Raw genomic sequence first — 21,903 nt, forward strand, 5'->3', positions numbered from 1 at the left:
ATACTTATCCTTCATTTTAATAGGGAAATGAAAAAACCTTTTCAGTTCTAAAATCTTGTTTGACATCTAGGGCTCAGCAGATGACGCTTTACGCCGTGTATTGCGCTGTCATACTTCCACAACCATAATATAATTGCTCAGCTAATTTAAACAAGCTAGCCAGAGTAATAAAAAGTAAGATATAAAATTAGAACAAAAATATACTAAAGTTGATTGTGAGTCGGAACAAAAAAAATATCTTTCAAGAATGAAAATTATTCATGATAAACACCAATATCCTATAGTATACACCGTGATTTTTTAGTCGTCTTACAAAAGCAGTCCAGTTCATGTATCCAATGACTAGAACACGTTCATGATAAAAAAATAGATGTTCATGATATTTGAATAACTTTAAAATGCAATTTTTATTCAATATTATGATGCAATTCGTAGTGTTTTAGAAACACAGCTCTGTTGCGAGCGCGGTCCGAGCCTTGTAATAATGGTGAGGGGCGCAGGCGGCGGCGTTTTTATCATTTTTAAGAGTATATTTCAGATTTCTCTTGTTTAATTTTTCTTCGTACTTATTATATTAGTTGATGATAAAAAAAAAAATCGCGCCCAGGGATATTTTACGTCGGATACATGAACTGGGCTTCTTTTATAAGACGACTAAAAAATCACCGTGTATTTTACGGGAATAAGTCGAACTAGATTGAACAAGTTACTGGCCATACATATCAAAACAGCTATCGGCATCGATCCCTAACCGTTGTCCCAAATCGACAAAAAAACAACAATAAAATAGTATCCGTGATCGATACGGGATGGCGTTAGTGTCGCTCAAAACTTATAGCGTTCTTGCCATTCTTGTCACTCCTGCTAAAATAATGTATTTTTGTCGCATAAGGTTTGCATAAAAGTGCTTGTTTTATAGAATAATTGTTGGTTTATGATTATACATTTATACTGCGGAAATATGTAATCTATATAAATCATATCCGATAATAAGTTTAGCTTATGTGAGCTAAAGTCCTGAATCGCGTTATCAAAGTTTTCGTGTTGAATTGTTCATGTATGTCTGTTTGAGCATCCATAGGGGAGTCCGTTTCTACGCAGGAAAGTACACCTGGGGTGGGTATACACTGAAACCACCCCACCTGAGGAGCACAATATGCTTTCGGGGGGGCTATTGTGTTATACGTCACGCAGACGATTCACGCATATCAGGACCAAGCTAGCCTGTATGTGATCCCAATTCGATACAACGTTCAAGCGGCCGCACAGTGCCCGCGTTGTCATTATTCGTTTCTACGCATCCAAGTATGCTCACAAGTCGCAAGATTCTTTGAATCAACGAGGGTCTGCACCTCAACCCCACTGTCGTAGAACATTTGACTCTCCTTTTGCAATATATGAACGAAAATAAATACATTAATATCATCAAAATTATTTATACTTGGTATTGGGAAGTTTTTTATTGAAACACATTTGATGCTCCTTTAGCAAGTTTTAAAGATATTTTTTTATTTAAAAAATATAATTTTTATTTATTATTGCCATGTTTCCTGCTATTGCTCTCTAATTAAAATATAGCTTTTAGAGAGTATCAAACAATTTGAACATTCTTAAAAAAAATGTTAATAGTCGCGAGCTGCGATTATGATTCATCTCTCGCGGGTTAACACGTAACTCGCAAGCTGTATGCTGCCAGTTCTGTGCCTCCGCGCTCTACAGACAGTCTGTGCCCAATCGTACGCTTGAGCGCGCGCATTTCGGATTTCGAACACAGCGCGCGTCTTTAACTTCGCAAAAAGAAAAAAAATAGGCGCCATATTTTAACTTATTCAGAAATAAATAGTGTTTTATTTAAGTTTTTCTAAATTAATATGAGAACTATGGCTAGTGTGTGGTTTTCTGTGTTAGTGCTCGTTTCGGTTCAGCAAGTTTTCGGGAACGTATGTTCGAAGGATAATTCGGAGTTAAATTGCAACGAATGTATCAGATGTGGAGGCAACTGGTGCAACGAAATAGGGGTAAGTGTCATATTTTATTTCTTGAATACAAATTGGAGGGAAACCGGTATCTGGCTTTTATTTAAAATATCGCACTTGTTTTTCTAGCCCTATCAACAAATTGATTTTTGTAAACGCTTTTCGGTAAAATGTTTAAGAGGGTGTACCTTATTTTAGTCTTACTTTCAGTAAATATTATTGACGGTATAATTTTAACAAATGTATAAGTCAACACATTTTTCCTAGAATGCATCAACTACAATTTAATAATAGTACTTTAATTACTAAACTCGTTAAGATCGTCATAAATTAGTCATTCAATCTATCTTCTGTTCAGTTTATGTCAAAATCGAAATTAAAATGGCTGACAAATATGGTTATTTATGCTATGTGGTTTTCAAATGGATCCGATAGGAATATTAATTAGAAATTTCTTGATTGATGAAAGTTTAAACAGTGCCGGGATTACCCGCTGATACCTAACTAAATTCATGGTAAATACAATTTTATGAACAGCTTTACGTCAGTTTAAAGCCCTTAAATTCTTCTCATATCTAATTAGTAGATTACTTTCACACGTTCCTATCTACGATTCAATTTATTTTATTAATAATGTCGTTTAAAAAATGCAATGTACCTCAATGATAATCATGACACAACTAAAAAAAAAACAACACAAAAAAGTACGTTGACAAAGAGGCCGTAAAACATTTTAAATGGCTAACATCGCAAGATTGAGGAGGGTAATAAATTCATCACAGAAAAAAACACAAGATGTCAGAAGTCAGGCCGAGCGGAAGGAAACAATTGAATCAATGAACGAATTAACTTGCCGATGAACATCTATTTTTAATCATTTCATACGAATCATACAAGATGCTCATTATTGCTCATGTGGTTTTGTGAAGTGGTCACGCTTTCCAAAACTAGCGATCGTTGAGATACTTCCAAAAGTGCTGAAGTCCTCTGAGACGGTCGCGAGCTTCTGAAAATATATGAAAATGAATTAATAAATAATTAACCTAACTGTAAAACTTTTTCTATACCCACATGTAACCAAAATACGGGCATACTTTAATTACGAATACTGAAACGTGGAAGGCTCATGCTGTCAGTCACTTTGTGCTGTTAAATAGTTATTTGGCATAATTGTTTCCCTAAATACAAGCCGGAAATGAAAAGATCAGCTTGCAAAAATAAAATTAAAATAAATTACACAGCGGAACATGTCTCCACATCATATTAGAAAAAAGAGAGTTAGTTTAGGTTTAAAGGTTTTCTTTATTTCAAAATAATTATACTTAAAACGTAAAAACCCTATTAAACTATTAAAATATGAGCAATTCTATCTGACTCATGTTCACACATTTTATTTACCTAAACGTTTCATTCATGCCCGCATAAATACTAATCAATGGTGCATTTGTATGCAAAACCATGCGGTATTTCTCCTTCGGTATATATCTACATAAAATACTATTTCAAATAAAGCTTTATTTATTTTGAAATAGAGTATATTATTGTGCTTCATATGGTACCTCTATACAAACATGCATATCTATTTTCTTAGTCACAAATCACTAGAAGAAGAAGCTGACCCTTCTTAATCCATTTTCGTAGAACAATATGGCCTTCGTTTTGTATTAATAATTATTGTTATGAAGTCCCTTTGTAGGCAGTAAAAAGTTAAAAAGGTTTAAGAAAATTTAGTTCCATACGCACGGAAATCTAAGCTGTACTTAACAGATACCACTCCATTTGGTATGTAAATTACTCATTTATTGAAAACCTTTTACCAACCATTAACCTGTCCAGATTTACGATTAATTAAATTACTGTCGTCATTCAAATAGTTTTAGCTACACCCTTACAAATATAATGGAAAAGTTATTACATTGAGGTGCGGTGCATCTATCGTTATATCCTTTACATGGTGCTCCATCGATCACTGTGTTTGTTCAGCAAACTTGCGAAGAGGGAACTTCAGACCGAAGTATAAAGCTATGACTAATACAGGTTGGGCTTAGCGATGTATATTCCCCTTATAAGATATATATTTTGGTTTTTTAATGCCAAAATTTGTGAGTCATGGATTTAGTTGCAAGACGATGAATAAAAAGGATTCCTTGATAATCTAATAGCTAAAATAATCCGTTTAAATATGATTCTCATAAGATATTGTGAACTTAAAAATAATCATAAAAGCGATAAACTACAAGGTAGTAAAAATCATATATTTTTTAATTTTGCCAAAGCCTGCTAATCCTTATATGTTCTTTTCATATTTCTCTAATTTAAAAAAAAAACTACATACAAATCTGAACAAACAATTAAGATTCTTGTTAGAAATCTGGTCTTAACCACAAATAGAACACATCCTTTATCGTGAGGGACTAAATCTGAATCGGAAGGAGGGTCGGATACTCGGTAACATCCCGAAGCTGTGCAAAATATGGAAGCAATATTATGCTCTCAGGACTTGTGAGGATATAACAGTAAAAGGAGGAAAAATTCGTAATGGTATGCGATACACTAAGTATAGATGAAAGGTAAAACGGAACCACAATTAATCTTTATCAGGATAAAGTAGTTGCCGCTGTAACATCTATACAAAGATTATAGGTACTATTAAAAGCCTCAAGGATAGGATTTAAACAATTTCACACACATTAAGGACAAATAAACGTAACGGTAAAAAGAACATTCCAATATTTTCCTGCACTCTTTCATCGAATGTTCTTTTCTGATTCATTGTAACGGCTTTAGATGAGTCCACAGTATGTGAATTTCACCATACTTTTAACAAAGATTCGACCTTTAAACCCACAAATGAATGCACCCTGACCGGTTAACTAATTTGTTCCTACACTAATTAAGCTAATTGCTCATTCAGAATTTGAATTTACAAGACAAGTTCATAAAAGTTCATCTAAATAAATAACTCATGAACAATGACGGTTTTGTTCTTAAATGATCTTTTTTCATCGATTCCTTTATCCAGTTGTTCTTCGAAACGACGGATAAGATTCCGATAAGGTAATTTATCGATAGTAACTTTATTACTAAGTTCATAGGGTAGGTTTTACACTGAAATATTTAACAGCTACTTATCTTATGAGAATTCTATTTCTAAACACTTCTACCACGTTTAAGTGACAACGGTACAAAAAACTTCTTGATAAGCTTATCGTAATATAACTAAGTGTGAATGAACAACATGAACAATATAATTGACATGTGTTCCTGTAGTTTTTGTTGCTAAACTAATATACTAATAGTTAACACTAGTGACAGATGCAACAACCACTTCATAATAAACATAGCTTGATAAGTTCCACTCCAAAGTAGCATTCTTTATTTACAAAAGTTGTTACTAAAATTCTGTCATTGAATGCTTACTCACCGTCGAAATATGACGCTTTACGAACTTCAAATTTCAGACCCGGGTCCCGATTCTTCTATTTACAATAGCCGATGAATGAATGGCAATTGGATTAAATTTGATATTATTCCTATTTTCTAAAGCATTTTGTCAACACACTAATTGGAAATTAATTGTATTGACCGTGACTGTTCCGCCCTGTTCTGAATTTCAATGATTCTGTTAGAAAAATGTTTAAATAGGTAATAGGAATGGTGCCATTTTAGTGTATTTAATCATCTCGCTAGTTAGTTTCTAATTAAGTCCTAATTTTGGGTAGTCTAATTAACATCGCTTATGGATAGTAAAATGTGTAGCGATAAATTTCGAATGATTACAAAACATGTTATCGATTACTAATATATAAATTACAAGTCCATAACTACAAAGGCAAATATATAAAGTACGTGTGTATTAAATCTTCATTACGCTGACTATTCACAATCTAGTGAAGTGGCAGTGAATGGCGATCGATACACAAATTTCCTGCGTAACCCCATTTTCCAATATCCGCTCCTCAGTTAAACAAACTACTTGATGTATAAAAACTAACAGCTAATAACATTAATGTAGAATCATCATTAAATATCGCTATTCTTGTTATAAGGAAATATAATATTGTACGCTACAAAATTAAGTACTATCAAAAGTCAGCGATTCAAGAAATAGTTTGTAAATGCCGATCCTAAAAACTATGTATTGGCTAAAAAACAATATTAGAGGAATGCAATCTTTGAAAAGTTACAAGATCTCGAACTGTCATTTGCAGAGCAATAAACTTGGTACAGCAAAGACGCCGCCTCTCAGACGGAGACGTGATGACGTCACGAAGCACTAACTGCTAGTCTAGCCTTAAACCATTAAAACTTATGCTGTACTTTACTGAGGAATGTAACAGCACATCAATGTTATGTCCTTAAGTCCATACTAATATTGAAAATGCTAAAGCATTGAATATGTAACCTTCTTTGCTAAACCATTACACCAACTTTTTGAAATTTAGAAAACAAACAGAGATCTTGAAGGATCCTATTTAATTGATCATAGGGCGTGGCGCTACAATGGTGACATTAATTTGACATACGGTTTGGGTTAGTATCCATTTTTAGTTATACTAAGTTTCAAAAATTCGCAAATTGTAGAAATCGGGAGAAAATTCGAAAAGGCACTAGACATATAATTCTGTTGAAAGTAAAGAAAGCAAAACGCATGAGCGGAACTCGTGGTCAAACTGCATTTATCTTTGCTGTGGTCAACTCTTATCAAAATGACGCTAATGTCATGATTAGCCTCACATTAGATAAGGCCTCAGCTAGACCTTAACTATGATAACAATACACTATTTCAAAAAGTACATTGTTATTAGTAGTAATAAAGACAAAGAAATGTTAGAAATAGTAATTTTAGAAAGAGTCCGAACAATATCACTTTCGTGTTCTTTCACATCCTTTATCAATATAAAAATGTCCATGGATAATTTAATGACCGTAAATGGTCATTCATTGCTATTTCTAACTAGCAATTCAATGATAGATTTATAATACACACATGTTAGTTTACACGAGTACTTAATATTAAACCGTTTTATTAAAGACTTTGGTCAGGTTCAAAACTAGTTAGGTATCTTCGATAACATCTTGCTAATAAAGCACTATATTTGTATAGGTAATTAACTAATATTTAACATTGCTTACAACTTCTATAGACTCTTCTTTTATAAATAGCCATACATAAGTAATATATGAGGAGAGTAAATGAGGAGCCCGTGGCTAAACTACAACTTAACAAGCTAATCGAACACGGATTAAGCTACACTTGATACGGTCGGTCCGAGGATGGGCGACCACTGACCACCTTTGTCATGAGGAGTTCCTCCGTGTTTGACAGTCATTACGGGTAGTCAGAAGCTAGAAAATCTGACAATCAGTGTGACTACGGGGTATCGTGTTGCCCAGGTAACTGTGTTGAGGAGGTCCTTGTTGTGAGACGCTCCTTGTAAAACACTGGTACTTAGCTGCATCCGGTTAGACTGGAAGTCAATCTCAAAATAGTTGGGAAAAGCCTATGATGATGATGATGCATAGTAACATACACAATACACAAGAATGGCGTAGTACGTACGGTCACTACAGTCACTAAAGAAAACATTCGGTGCATTACCGCAGTGATTCACGTTTCCACGTTCAATCATTGTTATTTTCGCCATAAATGCTTAAACCGTTTGGCTCCTTGCCATTCATACCATTTTGTCAGTGAAGTATGGGTATACCAGCGGCCATATATAACTCGAGATAATATTAGTAACGGAACATAATTATATGGGATGCAGCTTCGTTGCAGACGCCATGGCGTTTCACTTTATCAAGATAAGAACAAATTACTACCGTTTATAGCGTTTTAGAACAATACCAATATGTAGCAAAACAGATAATAATTTAATTGGTTAAAAACGCAATTTAACTAGAAAACAAAAGCAAATTGCAGTTTTCAAGGAAGTTTTTGATCTTAATTTTGAAATCTCTGCATTTTAAGAGAGTTAAAAATTTGTCTTAAAAAATCTGCTGTACAATTTAAAAATTTAGATGATGTTGATGGCTATTTCCTATTATTAAGTTAATTATTTAAAAACACATTAATGCGATCTAATGGTCTACATATTTAACGTTTACGACCTACGCATATTATGATGGTGGACGCTAAAAGAATGATGACTTTTTGCTGTTATTGCTATTATAATTAAGATAATTTGCGGAGTATAAGCACGGCCAAGGTATGCGCATTAACTAGCTCCGGGATTGCTTGCCTGCGGTCAATCACGTACGCCAGACTACGAATAAAAAGGACTGCCTCCCTCGTCACAGTTTATTGCGACAAATCGTAAATTGTAAACGCCGAGATCCTTAACACAATATTATACGCTAAAGTGCAGATTTATTTATAGTACTTTAGCAGCCCACCACTTTAGCGTCGAGTTCAGAGTTTGTGCAAATAATAAGCACTCTATGTGATAATTGTGTTTTCTATTTTTTACTTCGTGAGCAACGCACACTTATTTACTTTTAAATATAAATCAATGACATAACATAGCATATTTTAGTAACTTATGAAATACATAGAAACTATTATAAGAATGACCCAACAGAATCAGCGGATATGAAGTGCATAGACCTGAAAATTCTGCGTATTTTTATGTTTTGTAAACTTCAGTTATTGAATAGTAATACAATGTTATTCGCAACGACTAATCTTTCAGCTAACTGTTTAATACAAATCGGGAGCAAACACAACCAACAAACATCCGCGCAATCACACCATTCTGAGAAATTATAAATACAACCCGTTGACCTATATATGAGCGTGTTTTATACATTAATATGTTACACAATTTTCATGCACGTCAATGCAATCACGGGGATCGTTAAGTCGTACTTGATGAAACGCTCGCTACTGTCATCAATCATTGCTTTACTTAAGTAATAACTTGTGCACACATACGCAATCCTCAATTACTTTTTGCCACTTCGCAAAATATGTATGTTCTACAATTATTTGCATGAACTTTAAGTCATTTCGACATGCCGTTGGATCGGAGTTACCCTTTTGTTGGTGATACTGTAAATTGATGATAATCATAACCTCTGTATGATTGATTGATGGGGTTACATATCGTTGGGTAATGTTGGTAATCTGAATGGGCTTAACCACCTGACATTTGGAGTCACTCACCTCACATATGGCCCACAAGTGACACAGATCGTGTAAAAAGGTCAAACCGACTCTTTCCAGTCGCGGCTCCCGTGTATTAATTGCCCGTAAGACATATCGTAACGATTTACTTGGCCCGTTTGTTTACAAGTTAACTGACATTTCATTATCTATTTCTTAATTTATTGACACCATATTAAAAGGGCACACGTCCCAGTTTCATCCAATGATTCATTTAAACTTTAATATCAACATGTTTACAGATTTCCAGACCTGAGTTTTACAAACCAGTCACTCACTTAATGAATGTTATTTGTCTTGATCTTTACGGTGGTCCTCGCTATCGTCAGACATAAATAATGTGAGACAGGAAGCCAAATCTGGTCAATCACCTGGAAAACTAAGCTATTTGTAAGCTGACACCACATTTGTTGGCTTCGGACTTTTACTACACATTATACACATAATAGGCTTATACTTATGAGTCTTATTTATTCGTCCACACTGCTTGCCTACAAGGTCTTTGAAAGTTACGCTCTGCGAACTAAACCGCTAAATAAAACAAGAAATATTAATTTAACGCAAAATGTTATCAGTTACGCTAACAATAGATAGATTAATCAATTTAAAACTGCATCAATCTAAACTCCTTTTTGTGCAGTTGACCGTGACATAAAATGCACTAACTAATGGCGAAACATTTTTACTCAACTAAAATTCTTGCACTTGCCAACAGTCATTAAATTAACACGGCTCTTTGGTTTGAGAAGGCTGACGTTTTTGTAATGATCGGCAGCTAAGAAAAACAACCAAAAAAGGTTTAAGGTTAGTAAAACTTCAAATATCGATCTTACAGCTCTAGGTTACAATTATTACAGTACGCAATATAACTATGTAAAAAGACGGAACATAAATAAAGGAATAAATAACATTTATTAACTTGTCTTATGACACAAGCACTATCCTAAATAGTTCACTCCCTTAATGAATTGTCTAGATGCTGTTACGGATAAACAGTAATAAGGCCTACGGTTAGTTCAAAATAAGCCAAAGCTGTATAGAGTTAGCAATTTCATCGCCTACGATCAAATATAACTGGTTCCCATCAGATTGGTTTTCTTACGACATAGCACTACAACACGTCCCAAACAACACCTATTATGTACTCAGTTTTCATTTATATTTAACCGGCTATTATTAAATACCTCCTACGTTGACACAGCTGTACGACAGCAAATCAATCGCGATACGAATCATACTTGACATTACTAATTACAGTAATTAAAAAAAAATGCCCCACCAAATTTGGTAGCGTGAAAAGTGTGAGATCCCAACACATCAATCAATACAATTAACAGCGCTCCACTTACCTATTAACATGTGTTAACATTGAGCGCGTAAACATCTCAGTTCTTTGTAACGCCTTGCGTAAGTTACCTTTAAAAATTGTGTATTACAAAGGGCATGTTATTTCATGTTGAGTGGTTCGGCGAGTTAATAAGATAACGCAATCAAGTGCAACAGCTGTCTAGGTATAATTGAGTGTATGGCAACTGTAGTTTATTACAAGCTGAATCCCTCATCAGAGCCGAGTTATAATGAAATGTTAACGAAGTTTATTCTTCATAGTTCGCGTTCAGGACTGAATCATCGCCCTTAAAACTACGGATGTTAGGTTGTTTGATTAATGTATTAAGCAAGACTATCTACATCTGCCAGTTCGATTAATGTTATGTAATAGTAGTCCCGCGTCGCTCCCAGGGATAGACGGGTAATGTATAAGGTAGTGAAATCTCAGCGGGTTTCATGCGATAATTGGCTTACTTGACTACATACTAGAAAGACCTTTAAGAAAAACATGCTTTCTTAAGCTTGTGAGCCTGACATTCATACGATAAACATCTTCTATAAAAGTTACGCTTTTCTCAAATCTATAATTGCATTTACCTACATAAATTCTCATTGACCTCAGTACCTCAGTACCATACGGTGAATCGAATCTAATTAATTACGAAAGCAATTTATTAAACTATCACGCAAGATGATTGTCGAGGAAGTACATAATAGGTCGTTGTTACGTCACGTTGCTATAACTATTGTAAATGGTAATCGATTACTTAGCGACTACCGTGATTACCTTTTGAACTTGCTTTCAGAAACTAGGAACCATAAAATAAAGAAGATGGATATGAGCACAATGAAAACGAATAAAAATCTGATAAAAAAATAATGAAACAGAGATATTCAACGATGTGTCTACGAAATATCTAAAGAAAATACTCATATCAGACATACTGTCTGTATTATTTTATTTTTTTTGTTTTCTCTCTACTATTAGTGGAAACTTTTAATTGGCTTTAGTTTTGCTATAAGCTTGTTCAATCTTTGTTATTAGCTGTAAGTTTTCCTAATATAATAAAATAAATAAATAAATAAATAAAATTAAGTCAGCCTCATTCATACATCTAGTTAGTCGGTTTCATAGTAATAACTATAAAGAAAAATCGAAGCGAAACTTTAATAAATTTCACACTCCATTCTTTTTAAAACTCTTTTCAAAAAGTCAATTCATATCTTTTATTGCTTAGATACGGAAACTGAACTCTTTCTGTGGAATGGCGACACTGCACTTTTGTTTTGGCACCGACCGACAGCGTCCCGCTCGCCATTCTCTGTTTAATAAAAGTTCCTTGGCTCGAGTTATCTTGATGATACTTTAATACATTTTTAGTATTTTTAGTCTCTTTTGAATGCTTGCGAGGCGACAGTGGTTTACTCTTTAAAGTTTTTGTTTTATTTTCACCCTCGTAAATAATTTCATACAAGGTTACATGGTTTTGTCTCTGCTTCTGTTAACAATATATTTATCACAGCAGCTACTTGAAAGTACCAAATAATTTCTTTTGAATTTGTTTAAAGAGTTTTAAAAAGCAGTCTACCTTTATTATTTTCTCTCTTAAATTTCAATAGGTTCACATAGTCTGAAATGTTGCCAAGCATTTTTCCACTCACACTAAAATGTTATTAACCCCGGGATGCGTCAAACTAGTGTGATGCACAAATATTGGGTTTAAGCCAACTCATCGATTTTTCTACAAACATGTTTACTAGAATTCCTTTTTGCAATTCCCTTGTATTCTACACAAAGTGCGATGACCCCAGTAACTGAATACGTAGGAATGTAAACTTTTTTTGTATTACAAAAGTGTGTCGCCGTGTTGTTTTAATTTTAGCTACACTACGTGACAATATGTCAAGCCAATATTCTTAAATCAGCAAAATGTTAATTTAATATTTAGGACAGCTGCGACTCTTGCTATTACAATGTATGTACGTGATTTTGAATAAACGGTTCAATACCTACACATAACGGAAAGATTACTCGTTTACTTGAAAACAATGAACTCAGAGTTAAATAAAAGACGTTTATTTAATTTAAACACAAATTGCGGTTGATAAATTAGGAGAACGCGGAAAATACTAAGGCTCGCGCCAGATTAAAATATAATTCTTAGAAAATAATAGAAACTTTACCCCACAAATGACTCAAATGGTGTTTGGTTACCAAGAAAACAACATGCGGCCCATGAGGGTGATCTCATTTCGACGAGAATTCAATAACTTTTGTTTTCTAATAAAGAGGGGTATCGGGACTATTGTTTATAACTTATCAATACGATGATCTTTATTAGTATATTTAATTCGGCGAGCGAAAATATTATTCGTTAAACAAGAGGGAGACAATTATTTGAATGACTTTATACAATCATTGTGAATACGGTAGGGAAGAGAGACTGAATATAAATATTATAATTAAACTTGAAGGTGCGATCTACCTAATGCAAAATACGGGGAGAGAAAAACGCGTCTTGTTCATAGTCGCGGTCAATGTTCTACTCTATTAATAAGAAGTCAAAACACTACAAGATAATCAGATTCCACGCATATAGGTTTATTATTTTTATTAACATATAACTGGTTAGAACTGGCTGTGTCGCAACAGGCAGACAACCTTTCTATAGGCAGTCATATCGCCTGCCGCCCACACTGCTCAATAGAGATGTACCAAATAGCCGAATAACCGATATTTTTTGTAGATCTTAATTTGAAAACAATAAAAAGTTAATTAAAGATTAACGGGTTCAGAACTTGTGTCGAAAGGTCACTATTTGAATATGTATTATCAGTTAATGGTAACGATAACTAATTTGAGACGTTTTAATCCACTAATGATTTTGTAAGCAAAACTTGCTAATATTATACTTATTACTCAAGTTATATTATTAGGTATCCCACAAATTATGTAACTTAGGAGGTTCTTACGAGATTTATGTTTACGAACTATTCTTACGCAAAAGCACAAATCAGTTCTACAATTGATGTAATAAATGAACGTGTTTAACTGATAGTCTATTTCCGTAATAACAGTGGTCTCGTAGGCGAATGAGGCGAACGCAAACATCAGTGATAAGGCAAAGTCAAGAATTTTATCACGGCCTTTAAAACTATTACCATTAATTTATTAACCAATTATAATAATACATTACGACACGTCATAATTATACTGCCATTCTTCACTAACGATGAAGAAATCGAGAAAATAATTCGAAAAAAGTTAGTTTATCGATCACGTTATTAAGGTACTACCCTAGTTTGACTTGCCTCCGTAATTTCATAGTGTTATGTATCGCAATCTCTGTCACACGATCTGTGGTGCTGTAAAGTATCGGTAAGAACAGAGGGCGTAGCTTAGAAACATTTGTATAGTTGCCAATTATGATAGCAATCGCGAAATACCGAAATCACAACTTAAGGCCGACTTCCATACATCGTTCCGTACATTTTACGTACTTAATGAGTATGTGTCGGTATAGACCGACTAGTTTCGGACTTGAGGTGACATAGAGGCAGAGTCGCGAGTTTGAATTTCACCATCCTCACAAAAATTACTTACTGAAGTGGACGTGCGACTAAAGTTATTGTAACGATTTAAAGCTTGATCTGATGGTGATAAGATCTTTATCATTTCGAGACACCCACTGGTACTTTCTTGGAAAGGGTAACATGCTTACTATAAATATAATAAACGTAAACGTGACCAAGCGTAGCAAAGATTATCAAGCAAAGGTCTTTCAGTGCCTGTACTATGAGATCTTAAAACAAAACTGTCTCGGTTTTTGAAGCAAGACGGTGCTCTACATTGCACAATGCCTCTCATTTCCAGAACTACAAAAGTTTTCCTTCACGGTTATAGTAATAGGGCCAGTGTCCTATATTTAAGATCTCTTTGCAACGTGTCATTATATTTATAGACTTCTGTTAAAGGTAGCAGTAGGATTAAGCTCAGCGATAAAGGTTAGATTAAGTTAAATATCATTTGGATTTCATTTAAAATCAACCTTTACTAAATAAATTAAAAAGCAAATATTCACCGCAAAGTTGAATTAATGTAGAGTCGTAGATAAAACACTTCTTTCAGAACTAAATGCTTTCAAATTATATAAAGTTTTATATTAAACCTTTACAAAATAAACAATTTTATATCCATTCATTAACCTTTTGAATATAAACCATAACAATAAAAACTAAAAGCACTTCTAACCTTTAAAATTTTGTAATTTCCTCTAAACAGCTATAAGACAATTGTTATTATGTATTTCAAAACACCTATAAGCAATATAACTGGAAGATTTTATATTATAACTAGCTGTTGCCCGCGACTTCGTCCACGTGGTTAGAATTTTCCCCATTTTCCATTGTATCTTCGCTCCTATTAGTCGCAACGTGATGTTATATAGCCTATAGCCTTCCTCGATAAATGGTCTATTCAACACAAAAAGAATTTTTCAAATCGAACCAGTGGTTCCCGAGATTAGCGCGTTCAAACAAACAAACAAACAAACAAACAAACTCTTCAGCTTTATATATTAGTATAGATAAGTAGATAATGTTCACTATCCTGTTGTAAAACCACATTCCGAAGGTGTGTTTTTTGCGTGGGCGCAGAACCCCACACCCATCGTTTCTTGCATTATAATTATCTGGAATGGATAAACATGTACTATCGTCGGGGGTACTCATAAATTTGTTCTATATTAATTTATAATTAGCCTTAAGGCTTTGCACACTGATTTATTCCTGATTATTATTTATGTCTTCGTTTTCGTAAGCTAACAGGTTTAGTTTTTAAATATAATATTAAATGAGATAACTGAACTAATCTCTTAACATACTGGGAGTACCTACTCAATTTCATTTAAATGTGTATTTTAAGCTTTCGATTCGATTGCTGTCATAAATGGCGATGAATAGATTCAGAAACTGGGCTTATGGGGAATCACCTTCATACATATTTGTAGTTAAAACACCAAAAATAAATTTAAAATTCTTTCTGAACTATAAAGCTCCTCGTAAAATCTATCCTTATAATTTCTTCAAGGTAGACTTAATTTTTAAATAAATTCAATATGTAAATGAAAACACTCTCATCTGTCGAATGTGTTAAACAAAACAAGTGAAGAGCTTTGCATCTTAAGGTGAAGATGCATGAGTACTATCAAGTCAACGTTGATACGTCGAGAGCCTCCCACGCCTTCGGTACGGGATGGTATGACGCATACGTCTATAGTGCATTGTGGTAAGACTGTTTTTACAGACAGAATTCACTTCTCATTTTTCACAAAAACAAATCATTGTTTTAGTGAAACATTTGCAGAGGTCTTATTACAACCGTTATGGTTATAATATAACAACTGTAAAGAGAGATGTTTGATTGTACTTCAAACTTTATAGTTTCCATAACTTGCAATATTTAACTTCACGAGCAGGCTTATAGATGTATAAATTTTGTTAAATATCAAGTGCTCATTAAAATTGGCTGTTTAGTTTTCGTCTATACTATTCAATTTATAAATTATTTACAACAAGCTACATAACACGTTACCACCATTATAAATATAATAAGTTATCGTGTACCAAACCAGGCAATGTTTGTTTACAATAAATACTTGAGTAATTGTTACTTTTCCATCGAATTATTCATGCGTCCTTCATAACCTTCGCTATTTCAATACGTAATGAAGGCAGCGTGAAGATTATGTTAAGTGAGCCAACTTGGTCATTACTGGTCGAGTCGCCGGCGCCAGGACACGACATTGAGGCATGGCAACTGGATGTGCCACGCGAACGATATTGAAATATGATTAGATCTAATTAGTCGTCTTATAGGTTTTTATAGCAGTTAGAACAATGATTTGCATTTACATATTTATTTAGAACGTTGATATAATAAACGAAATCAACAAACCAAAACGCAATTTAATTGGTAGTGGCAGTTGACGGAGTCTATCAATTTAAGGTGTTAAGTAACATCAGATGAACATTTTACTTCAACATATCATTAAACTAAACTTGCATTTATGTAATCATGAGGGTGAAATTTTCTGCATTGTTTGTTTAATTTATTTACCAGTCTGTTTATTTCTTGCGCATAACTACGGAAACTACGACTTTTGGATTTGTATCTGAATATCAGTTCATCACTTCTATCTATCCTTCTGAATATCTAACACAGCGATCGCTAACCGGCATTTCTGTTGACAGTTCATATTATTATAATATCATAAGAGCTTCATTATTAAACAGCGCGTCTCGTTTATATTCGGGCAGCCAGCTAAAGTCATTAAGGAGTAACATCATTGGATGCATGCCAACTATAGCTTCTGACCCGTTTTACACGACAACATACAAGGAATTAAATTTGTTAAGTGACAAGACACTCTTACTAGTTTATTATATTTTCATCTCTCTACTCCCGAATTCTGTCTTGTACCTAAGGTTTAAGATGTTCTTATTTTGTCTATTTGTTCTTGTTTGCACGGGCTAAATTGATCGATGCTGGCAGACGCAGCTTGAGACACCACCCAACTGATTGAGGTTTTAGTGTTCTTCTATTAACTGATATCAAAAGACCCGGCCAAGAGTATATAAATAATAATTGAAACCAACCCTGAAAGTAATTTCACGCGTAGTAAACACGATGTACTATATTAACAACGACAAAACAAATATGACTGCTCATTGCTCAATGATTTACTGAAAACAAACAACAAAAATCCCCGTAACTAAACAGCGTGAATATTCAAGGATAAAACGCGGTTAAGTACGCTCTACTTCGAACTAATTTCACGCCCTTGTCACATCTAGTAATGCTTGTTTATTCCTTCTCGTTTTAATCTGGACCGCATCATTTACTCCGCAATTTGTATAATTACATACAGGAACCAGCTACATACCATATAAGAATATATACCTAGTACTTGGACATTCCTTTGTCCATAATATATGGTTATAATTGGCTGCAGCAATATTAGATTTATGTTGTTTGGTTTAAAGCAACTCATTAGTTATACAAGACGTATATGGTGTTAAAATGACATAAACAAAGGATAAATTATATTATAAGACGTGGTAATTAATACCGGAGGCTTACTGAATTATATTTACAACTTACAGAGCCACACACTATCTTATACATACTATTAACATACCCGTATACTATGTACTTACGACTGGTAGTTAGCAAGATTTATTTATTTATTTATTAAAAGAGACTACCCCTTAAGTTTACTCCTTAGTTACAAACACACCTGCCTTTTACATTATACATTGTAGAAAACGGGACACGAAACGGCAAAATGTTCGCACTTTCAATTAAAAGCGAACCTTAACGAACAAAATCGATTTGTTCACTTTAAGGATCCTGTTTCCACAATTGCTTCAAACGAAATGAATTTTTGATGTATTTGATTTCTTTACCAACATTTTGATTCACATTACAATAAAATTGGAATTGACCCCGTGGTCACATGCTGATTCAAAGATACAAATTTTCCTTAATAGTTCGTATTTAATCTGCACTTTCAATACCTATAATTACAATTGAATAACTTATACCTATTTTATTTACAGTCAACGCACTGCGTGACCACCTTGGAAGACGGATGGTGTCCAAATGACCAAGAGATGCTGCTTGATATGGAACCAATGTCGAAAGCTGGTAAAAAGGTCTCGCCGGTCTACGCAGAGCGCTCGCTCTACGTCTTGAAGCCAGATAGAATGGACATCGAGTACGTCGCTACAGACGAACTACCGGTAAGTTTTGATAATGAGAGATCAGGCTTAAGTAGGGGTTTTGCAGTTAGGGACGAGATCTCGATACACGTAGTAGAACTACATCTCTTTCACAGCTTGAGTTTAACTTTGAAAGGTTTTGATAGGCAACCTCATGAATGTTGCTCACCGGCCTAGCTTCTCCACGGTTTCTGTTTTTGACGGTAGAATAACTTTACCATTAATACTTTATTAAAATGTGCTAGAATACTAGTTAAGTCCAACTCCTTAAGTTTCTTTCACTCTCAAAAAGTTACTGTGTTTTTGCTAAGCACGTGTAATAATTTGCTTCAAGTACAAATTTGTAGTACATCAATATATTTAGGACTCTACAAAAATAGAACGGATTGCTAGAAACTGTCACTGATGTAATTACAGGACACAACACTTGTTTGATTACATTAATAAATTAAACAGTGTAGCATCCTAAATTAGTTGTTCTTACTCCGTAAATTATGACAGGACTCACGCTGTTAAAGGTTCAGTTACTCAACCTAACTGTCGACGCCTACTACAAGGTTACCAATAAGATTTTGTAATACTCGTCTTGTAATATGTATGTAATGTAACAACCCCTTTTTTATTTAGATTTAAGAACAGCAATTACATTAGAGCTAAAATGTATCACAAATGGTTTTTTCAAGTCTGTGAGATCCTGATGCTCCCCAAAATTTCTCCCGTTTCTACGTTCAAACTTCCCTAGTTTTCGCAATTTGAAAAATATAATTTATCAGATTTAAATTATGACTAAAAACTAGAAGGACTTTTATAACCTTTTATACGTTAAACAATTAACCCAAATAATTACTTGCTTACGAATATGACATGGTTATTAGTGTATAGATTTTACACTTTGTCATCGCATGCACAGATGTCCACGCAAGCATGTGCCTAATTAGTACGTGAGGACACAATATTATTTGCAGGTGAACCGACAAATATTTTTCGCAGGTGTTCAATGAAACAATAATGACTTTGATTTCAAAATAATGTAGAGTCCTTTGCCTAAAGGAGATATTAAACGCGTTTTCTAAAACTGATACCTACGTTTTATTTAGAGGTATTTCAAAGTTTAAAATATGAAATATAGATCTCATTTTGTTTTTGCACTGACCTGTTCATTCTTAGAATCGTAGTGTTTCTTAAGTTTTGATTTATGGGACGACCTAACTTTACATCATAACCTACTAGAAAACACATGACAGCCGTGAAACACACCATCATAACTGTATCTAACATGTCACAACAACTTAAAATAAATGAGCATCAACATTTCAAGCATGCCCAGTGTATATGACTCTGGAATAATTACGACAATTATAATAATCACGGTAGAATGTTTTATAATGATGCTATAATTATAATTACACGCACAATAGGAGCGTAGTCGGTTAATTTGGTTGACGATGGCTAAGACAAGTTGAAGATTCTTATACAATTTTGGACATGTTATGATAACATTTTCGATGCTTTATGTAATTGTATACTGTGATTGTTACAACCATCTACCACTAGTATTTGAAGATAAATGTTATGTGTTTAATCTATATAAGCTTTTAGGCATTTTATACTTGTTTAATTTACAAGAACCTAACCTAATTTCGTCATTTAGCGAATTAATATCGACATCAAACTTTCATTCTGATTCCGAAACATAATGAACGTTATCATAACTTTCTAGTTACTTGATATAAAAATAAATGACACCGACGATCTTTTTCTAACTTTATTTTTATTTTTTATAAACAGATTAAAATGGGAATCTCCAACACAACGCAGACCTCAAAGTTCCATATACGAACATACGATACGAAATGCAGAGACAACAAATGTAGGACGACGATCGAAGCCACTCCGCTGCAGGACTTCTGTTCAGCCACGGGTTCCACCGCTGAATTCGTCTTCGTCACTATTAGCGTCGGCCATTTAGCTAATGTGACGGTGAAGTACTTTGTCCCATGCGCGTGCGAGTGCAGTCTGAAGGTGGATACCAATTCGGCAACTTGTAACGGCCATGGCGACCTGTCTTGTGGTGCATGCAAGTGCCACCCAGAATGGTATGTAACATTCAATACAATATATTTTTCCAATCCAATGACTGTTTATTTGTATCATAAGGTATCACACGAGCCAGTTTTCATTAAATTTTGTTTTTTGTTCAAGATAGGTACAATTTTAACTAAGCTAAGTGGGAATAATCACTTATGATATTTGAACTTGTGGTTTTCCCGTTGAAAATGTGTCAAATAAAATAATAAATTAAGCGTCACGACGTGTCAAGTTAGTATGTAAAGGGATATAAAGTTCCTACGTACTTGATCCCAAATTTTTGGATTTTCGTCTTAATACTCATGCTTTTACACTATCTTATGTGAGGTAAAGAAAAGAACATAAGTGAAACCTTCACCGCCGTGCCACAAACCCTAGGGACTTGCAAATACCTAATTTGTAAACATAATAAACTGATTTAGCTTTGCAATGTGTAGTAGCTGCCAACAAACACACATTAATACCATTTACTTGTCTCTACGTAGTAAATAAAAGGTCCGGTGCTAGTATGACACTTGGAACATAAAGAAAATCAGTTTGCTGATTAGCTGAGTTTTCGAAAGATTTTTTTTTGTTTAAATACGACATAACTGACTGACATGTCTGGCAAATTATTTTCCCCATAGCAAAGGACTTAAAATTAACAAAAACCATTAAGATGAAAATAAAAAACTTGTGTACTCATAAAGATACATCCATAGTATCACCTGCTATATAGTCTTAATCGATTTACAAAACACTGTCTGCGAAGACCAATGACGATCAAAACTTAGTTTACATTACATATCAAATTCAACGCGTATAGGTAATTCAACGAAATGTCGACACAATGAGGCATAACATGTTAATCACACAAGCTATAACATTTCATAACTCAATTGAATAAGGTTGAATTTCGCAAGCTCTTATCGCTAGTAAATATTTAGGTTCTGTACAACAAAAACATCTTTGTTCTCGATGTTGGGTTAATTGTGGCACAAGAGCCCGCTTTCCTCTTAATGTCGGGGTTATTAAAAATGTTCCATGCCCTGATGCAATACGTTTTGTAAGACTGCAGCTGCAAGTCTAAATATTGTTATTGCGTGCTGTTATTAGATTTAGATTATGTTATTTCGAGAAAGGTTATAAGATAATGGAGAGTAATTGCTGTGATTGTCGACGAAGAACGATCGTATTACAAAAGCAATCAACGTTAGGGCCATGCACGTACTGATGTTATAAGACATTTTTAATAAAACAACAAGACTTGTTGCCTGTATTAGTGCTGGATTAGTTCATTCATAAGTGAACAAAATTTACTTAAAAAAAAAACTCCTTCAAAATTTTTTATTAAAACCCGTTGTATCCTCATAACAACCGTTCATTAGTTCACACAATCTTGATCAACAAGCGATTAGTATGCAAACCGTGCAAAAATATTTATCGATGTACCTATGAGTAATAGGTATGTAACATAACGGGTATTATCAGCACATTCTAGTGCGACCACGATCCCGGCGACGCCACAGGATGTCCACAACTATGCCATTAGCTTCTGATCGATATCTCCAAACCAGTATA

At 34.1% G+C, this 21,903-nt stretch overlaps 1 protein-coding gene across 1 annotated transcript in view; it reads left to right on the top strand.

Annotated features, from left to right (window-relative positions):
• Positions 1-1,691: 1,691 nt before the first annotated feature.
• LOC113501578 (integrin beta pat-3-like) overlaps positions 1,692-21,903 on the top strand; it is a 38,840-nt gene continuing 18,628 nt past the window's right edge. Inside the window, exons 1-3 of the mRNA XM_026882798.1 lie at positions 1,692-2,018; positions 18,094-18,276; positions 20,044-20,351. Coding sequence (XP_026738599.1) covers positions 1,872-2,018; positions 18,094-18,276; positions 20,044-20,351 — 638 coding nt within the window. The 5' untranslated portion in view covers positions 1,692-1,871. The remainder of the gene's footprint in view (positions 2,019-18,093; positions 18,277-20,043; positions 20,352-21,903) is intronic.

This window comes from Trichoplusia ni, chromosome 15 (assembly GCF_003590095.1).
Source record: "Trichoplusia ni isolate ovarian cell line Hi5 chromosome 15, tn1, whole genome shotgun sequence".
NCBI classification, from domain to species: domain Eukaryota; kingdom Metazoa; phylum Arthropoda; class Insecta; order Lepidoptera; family Noctuidae; genus Trichoplusia; species Trichoplusia ni.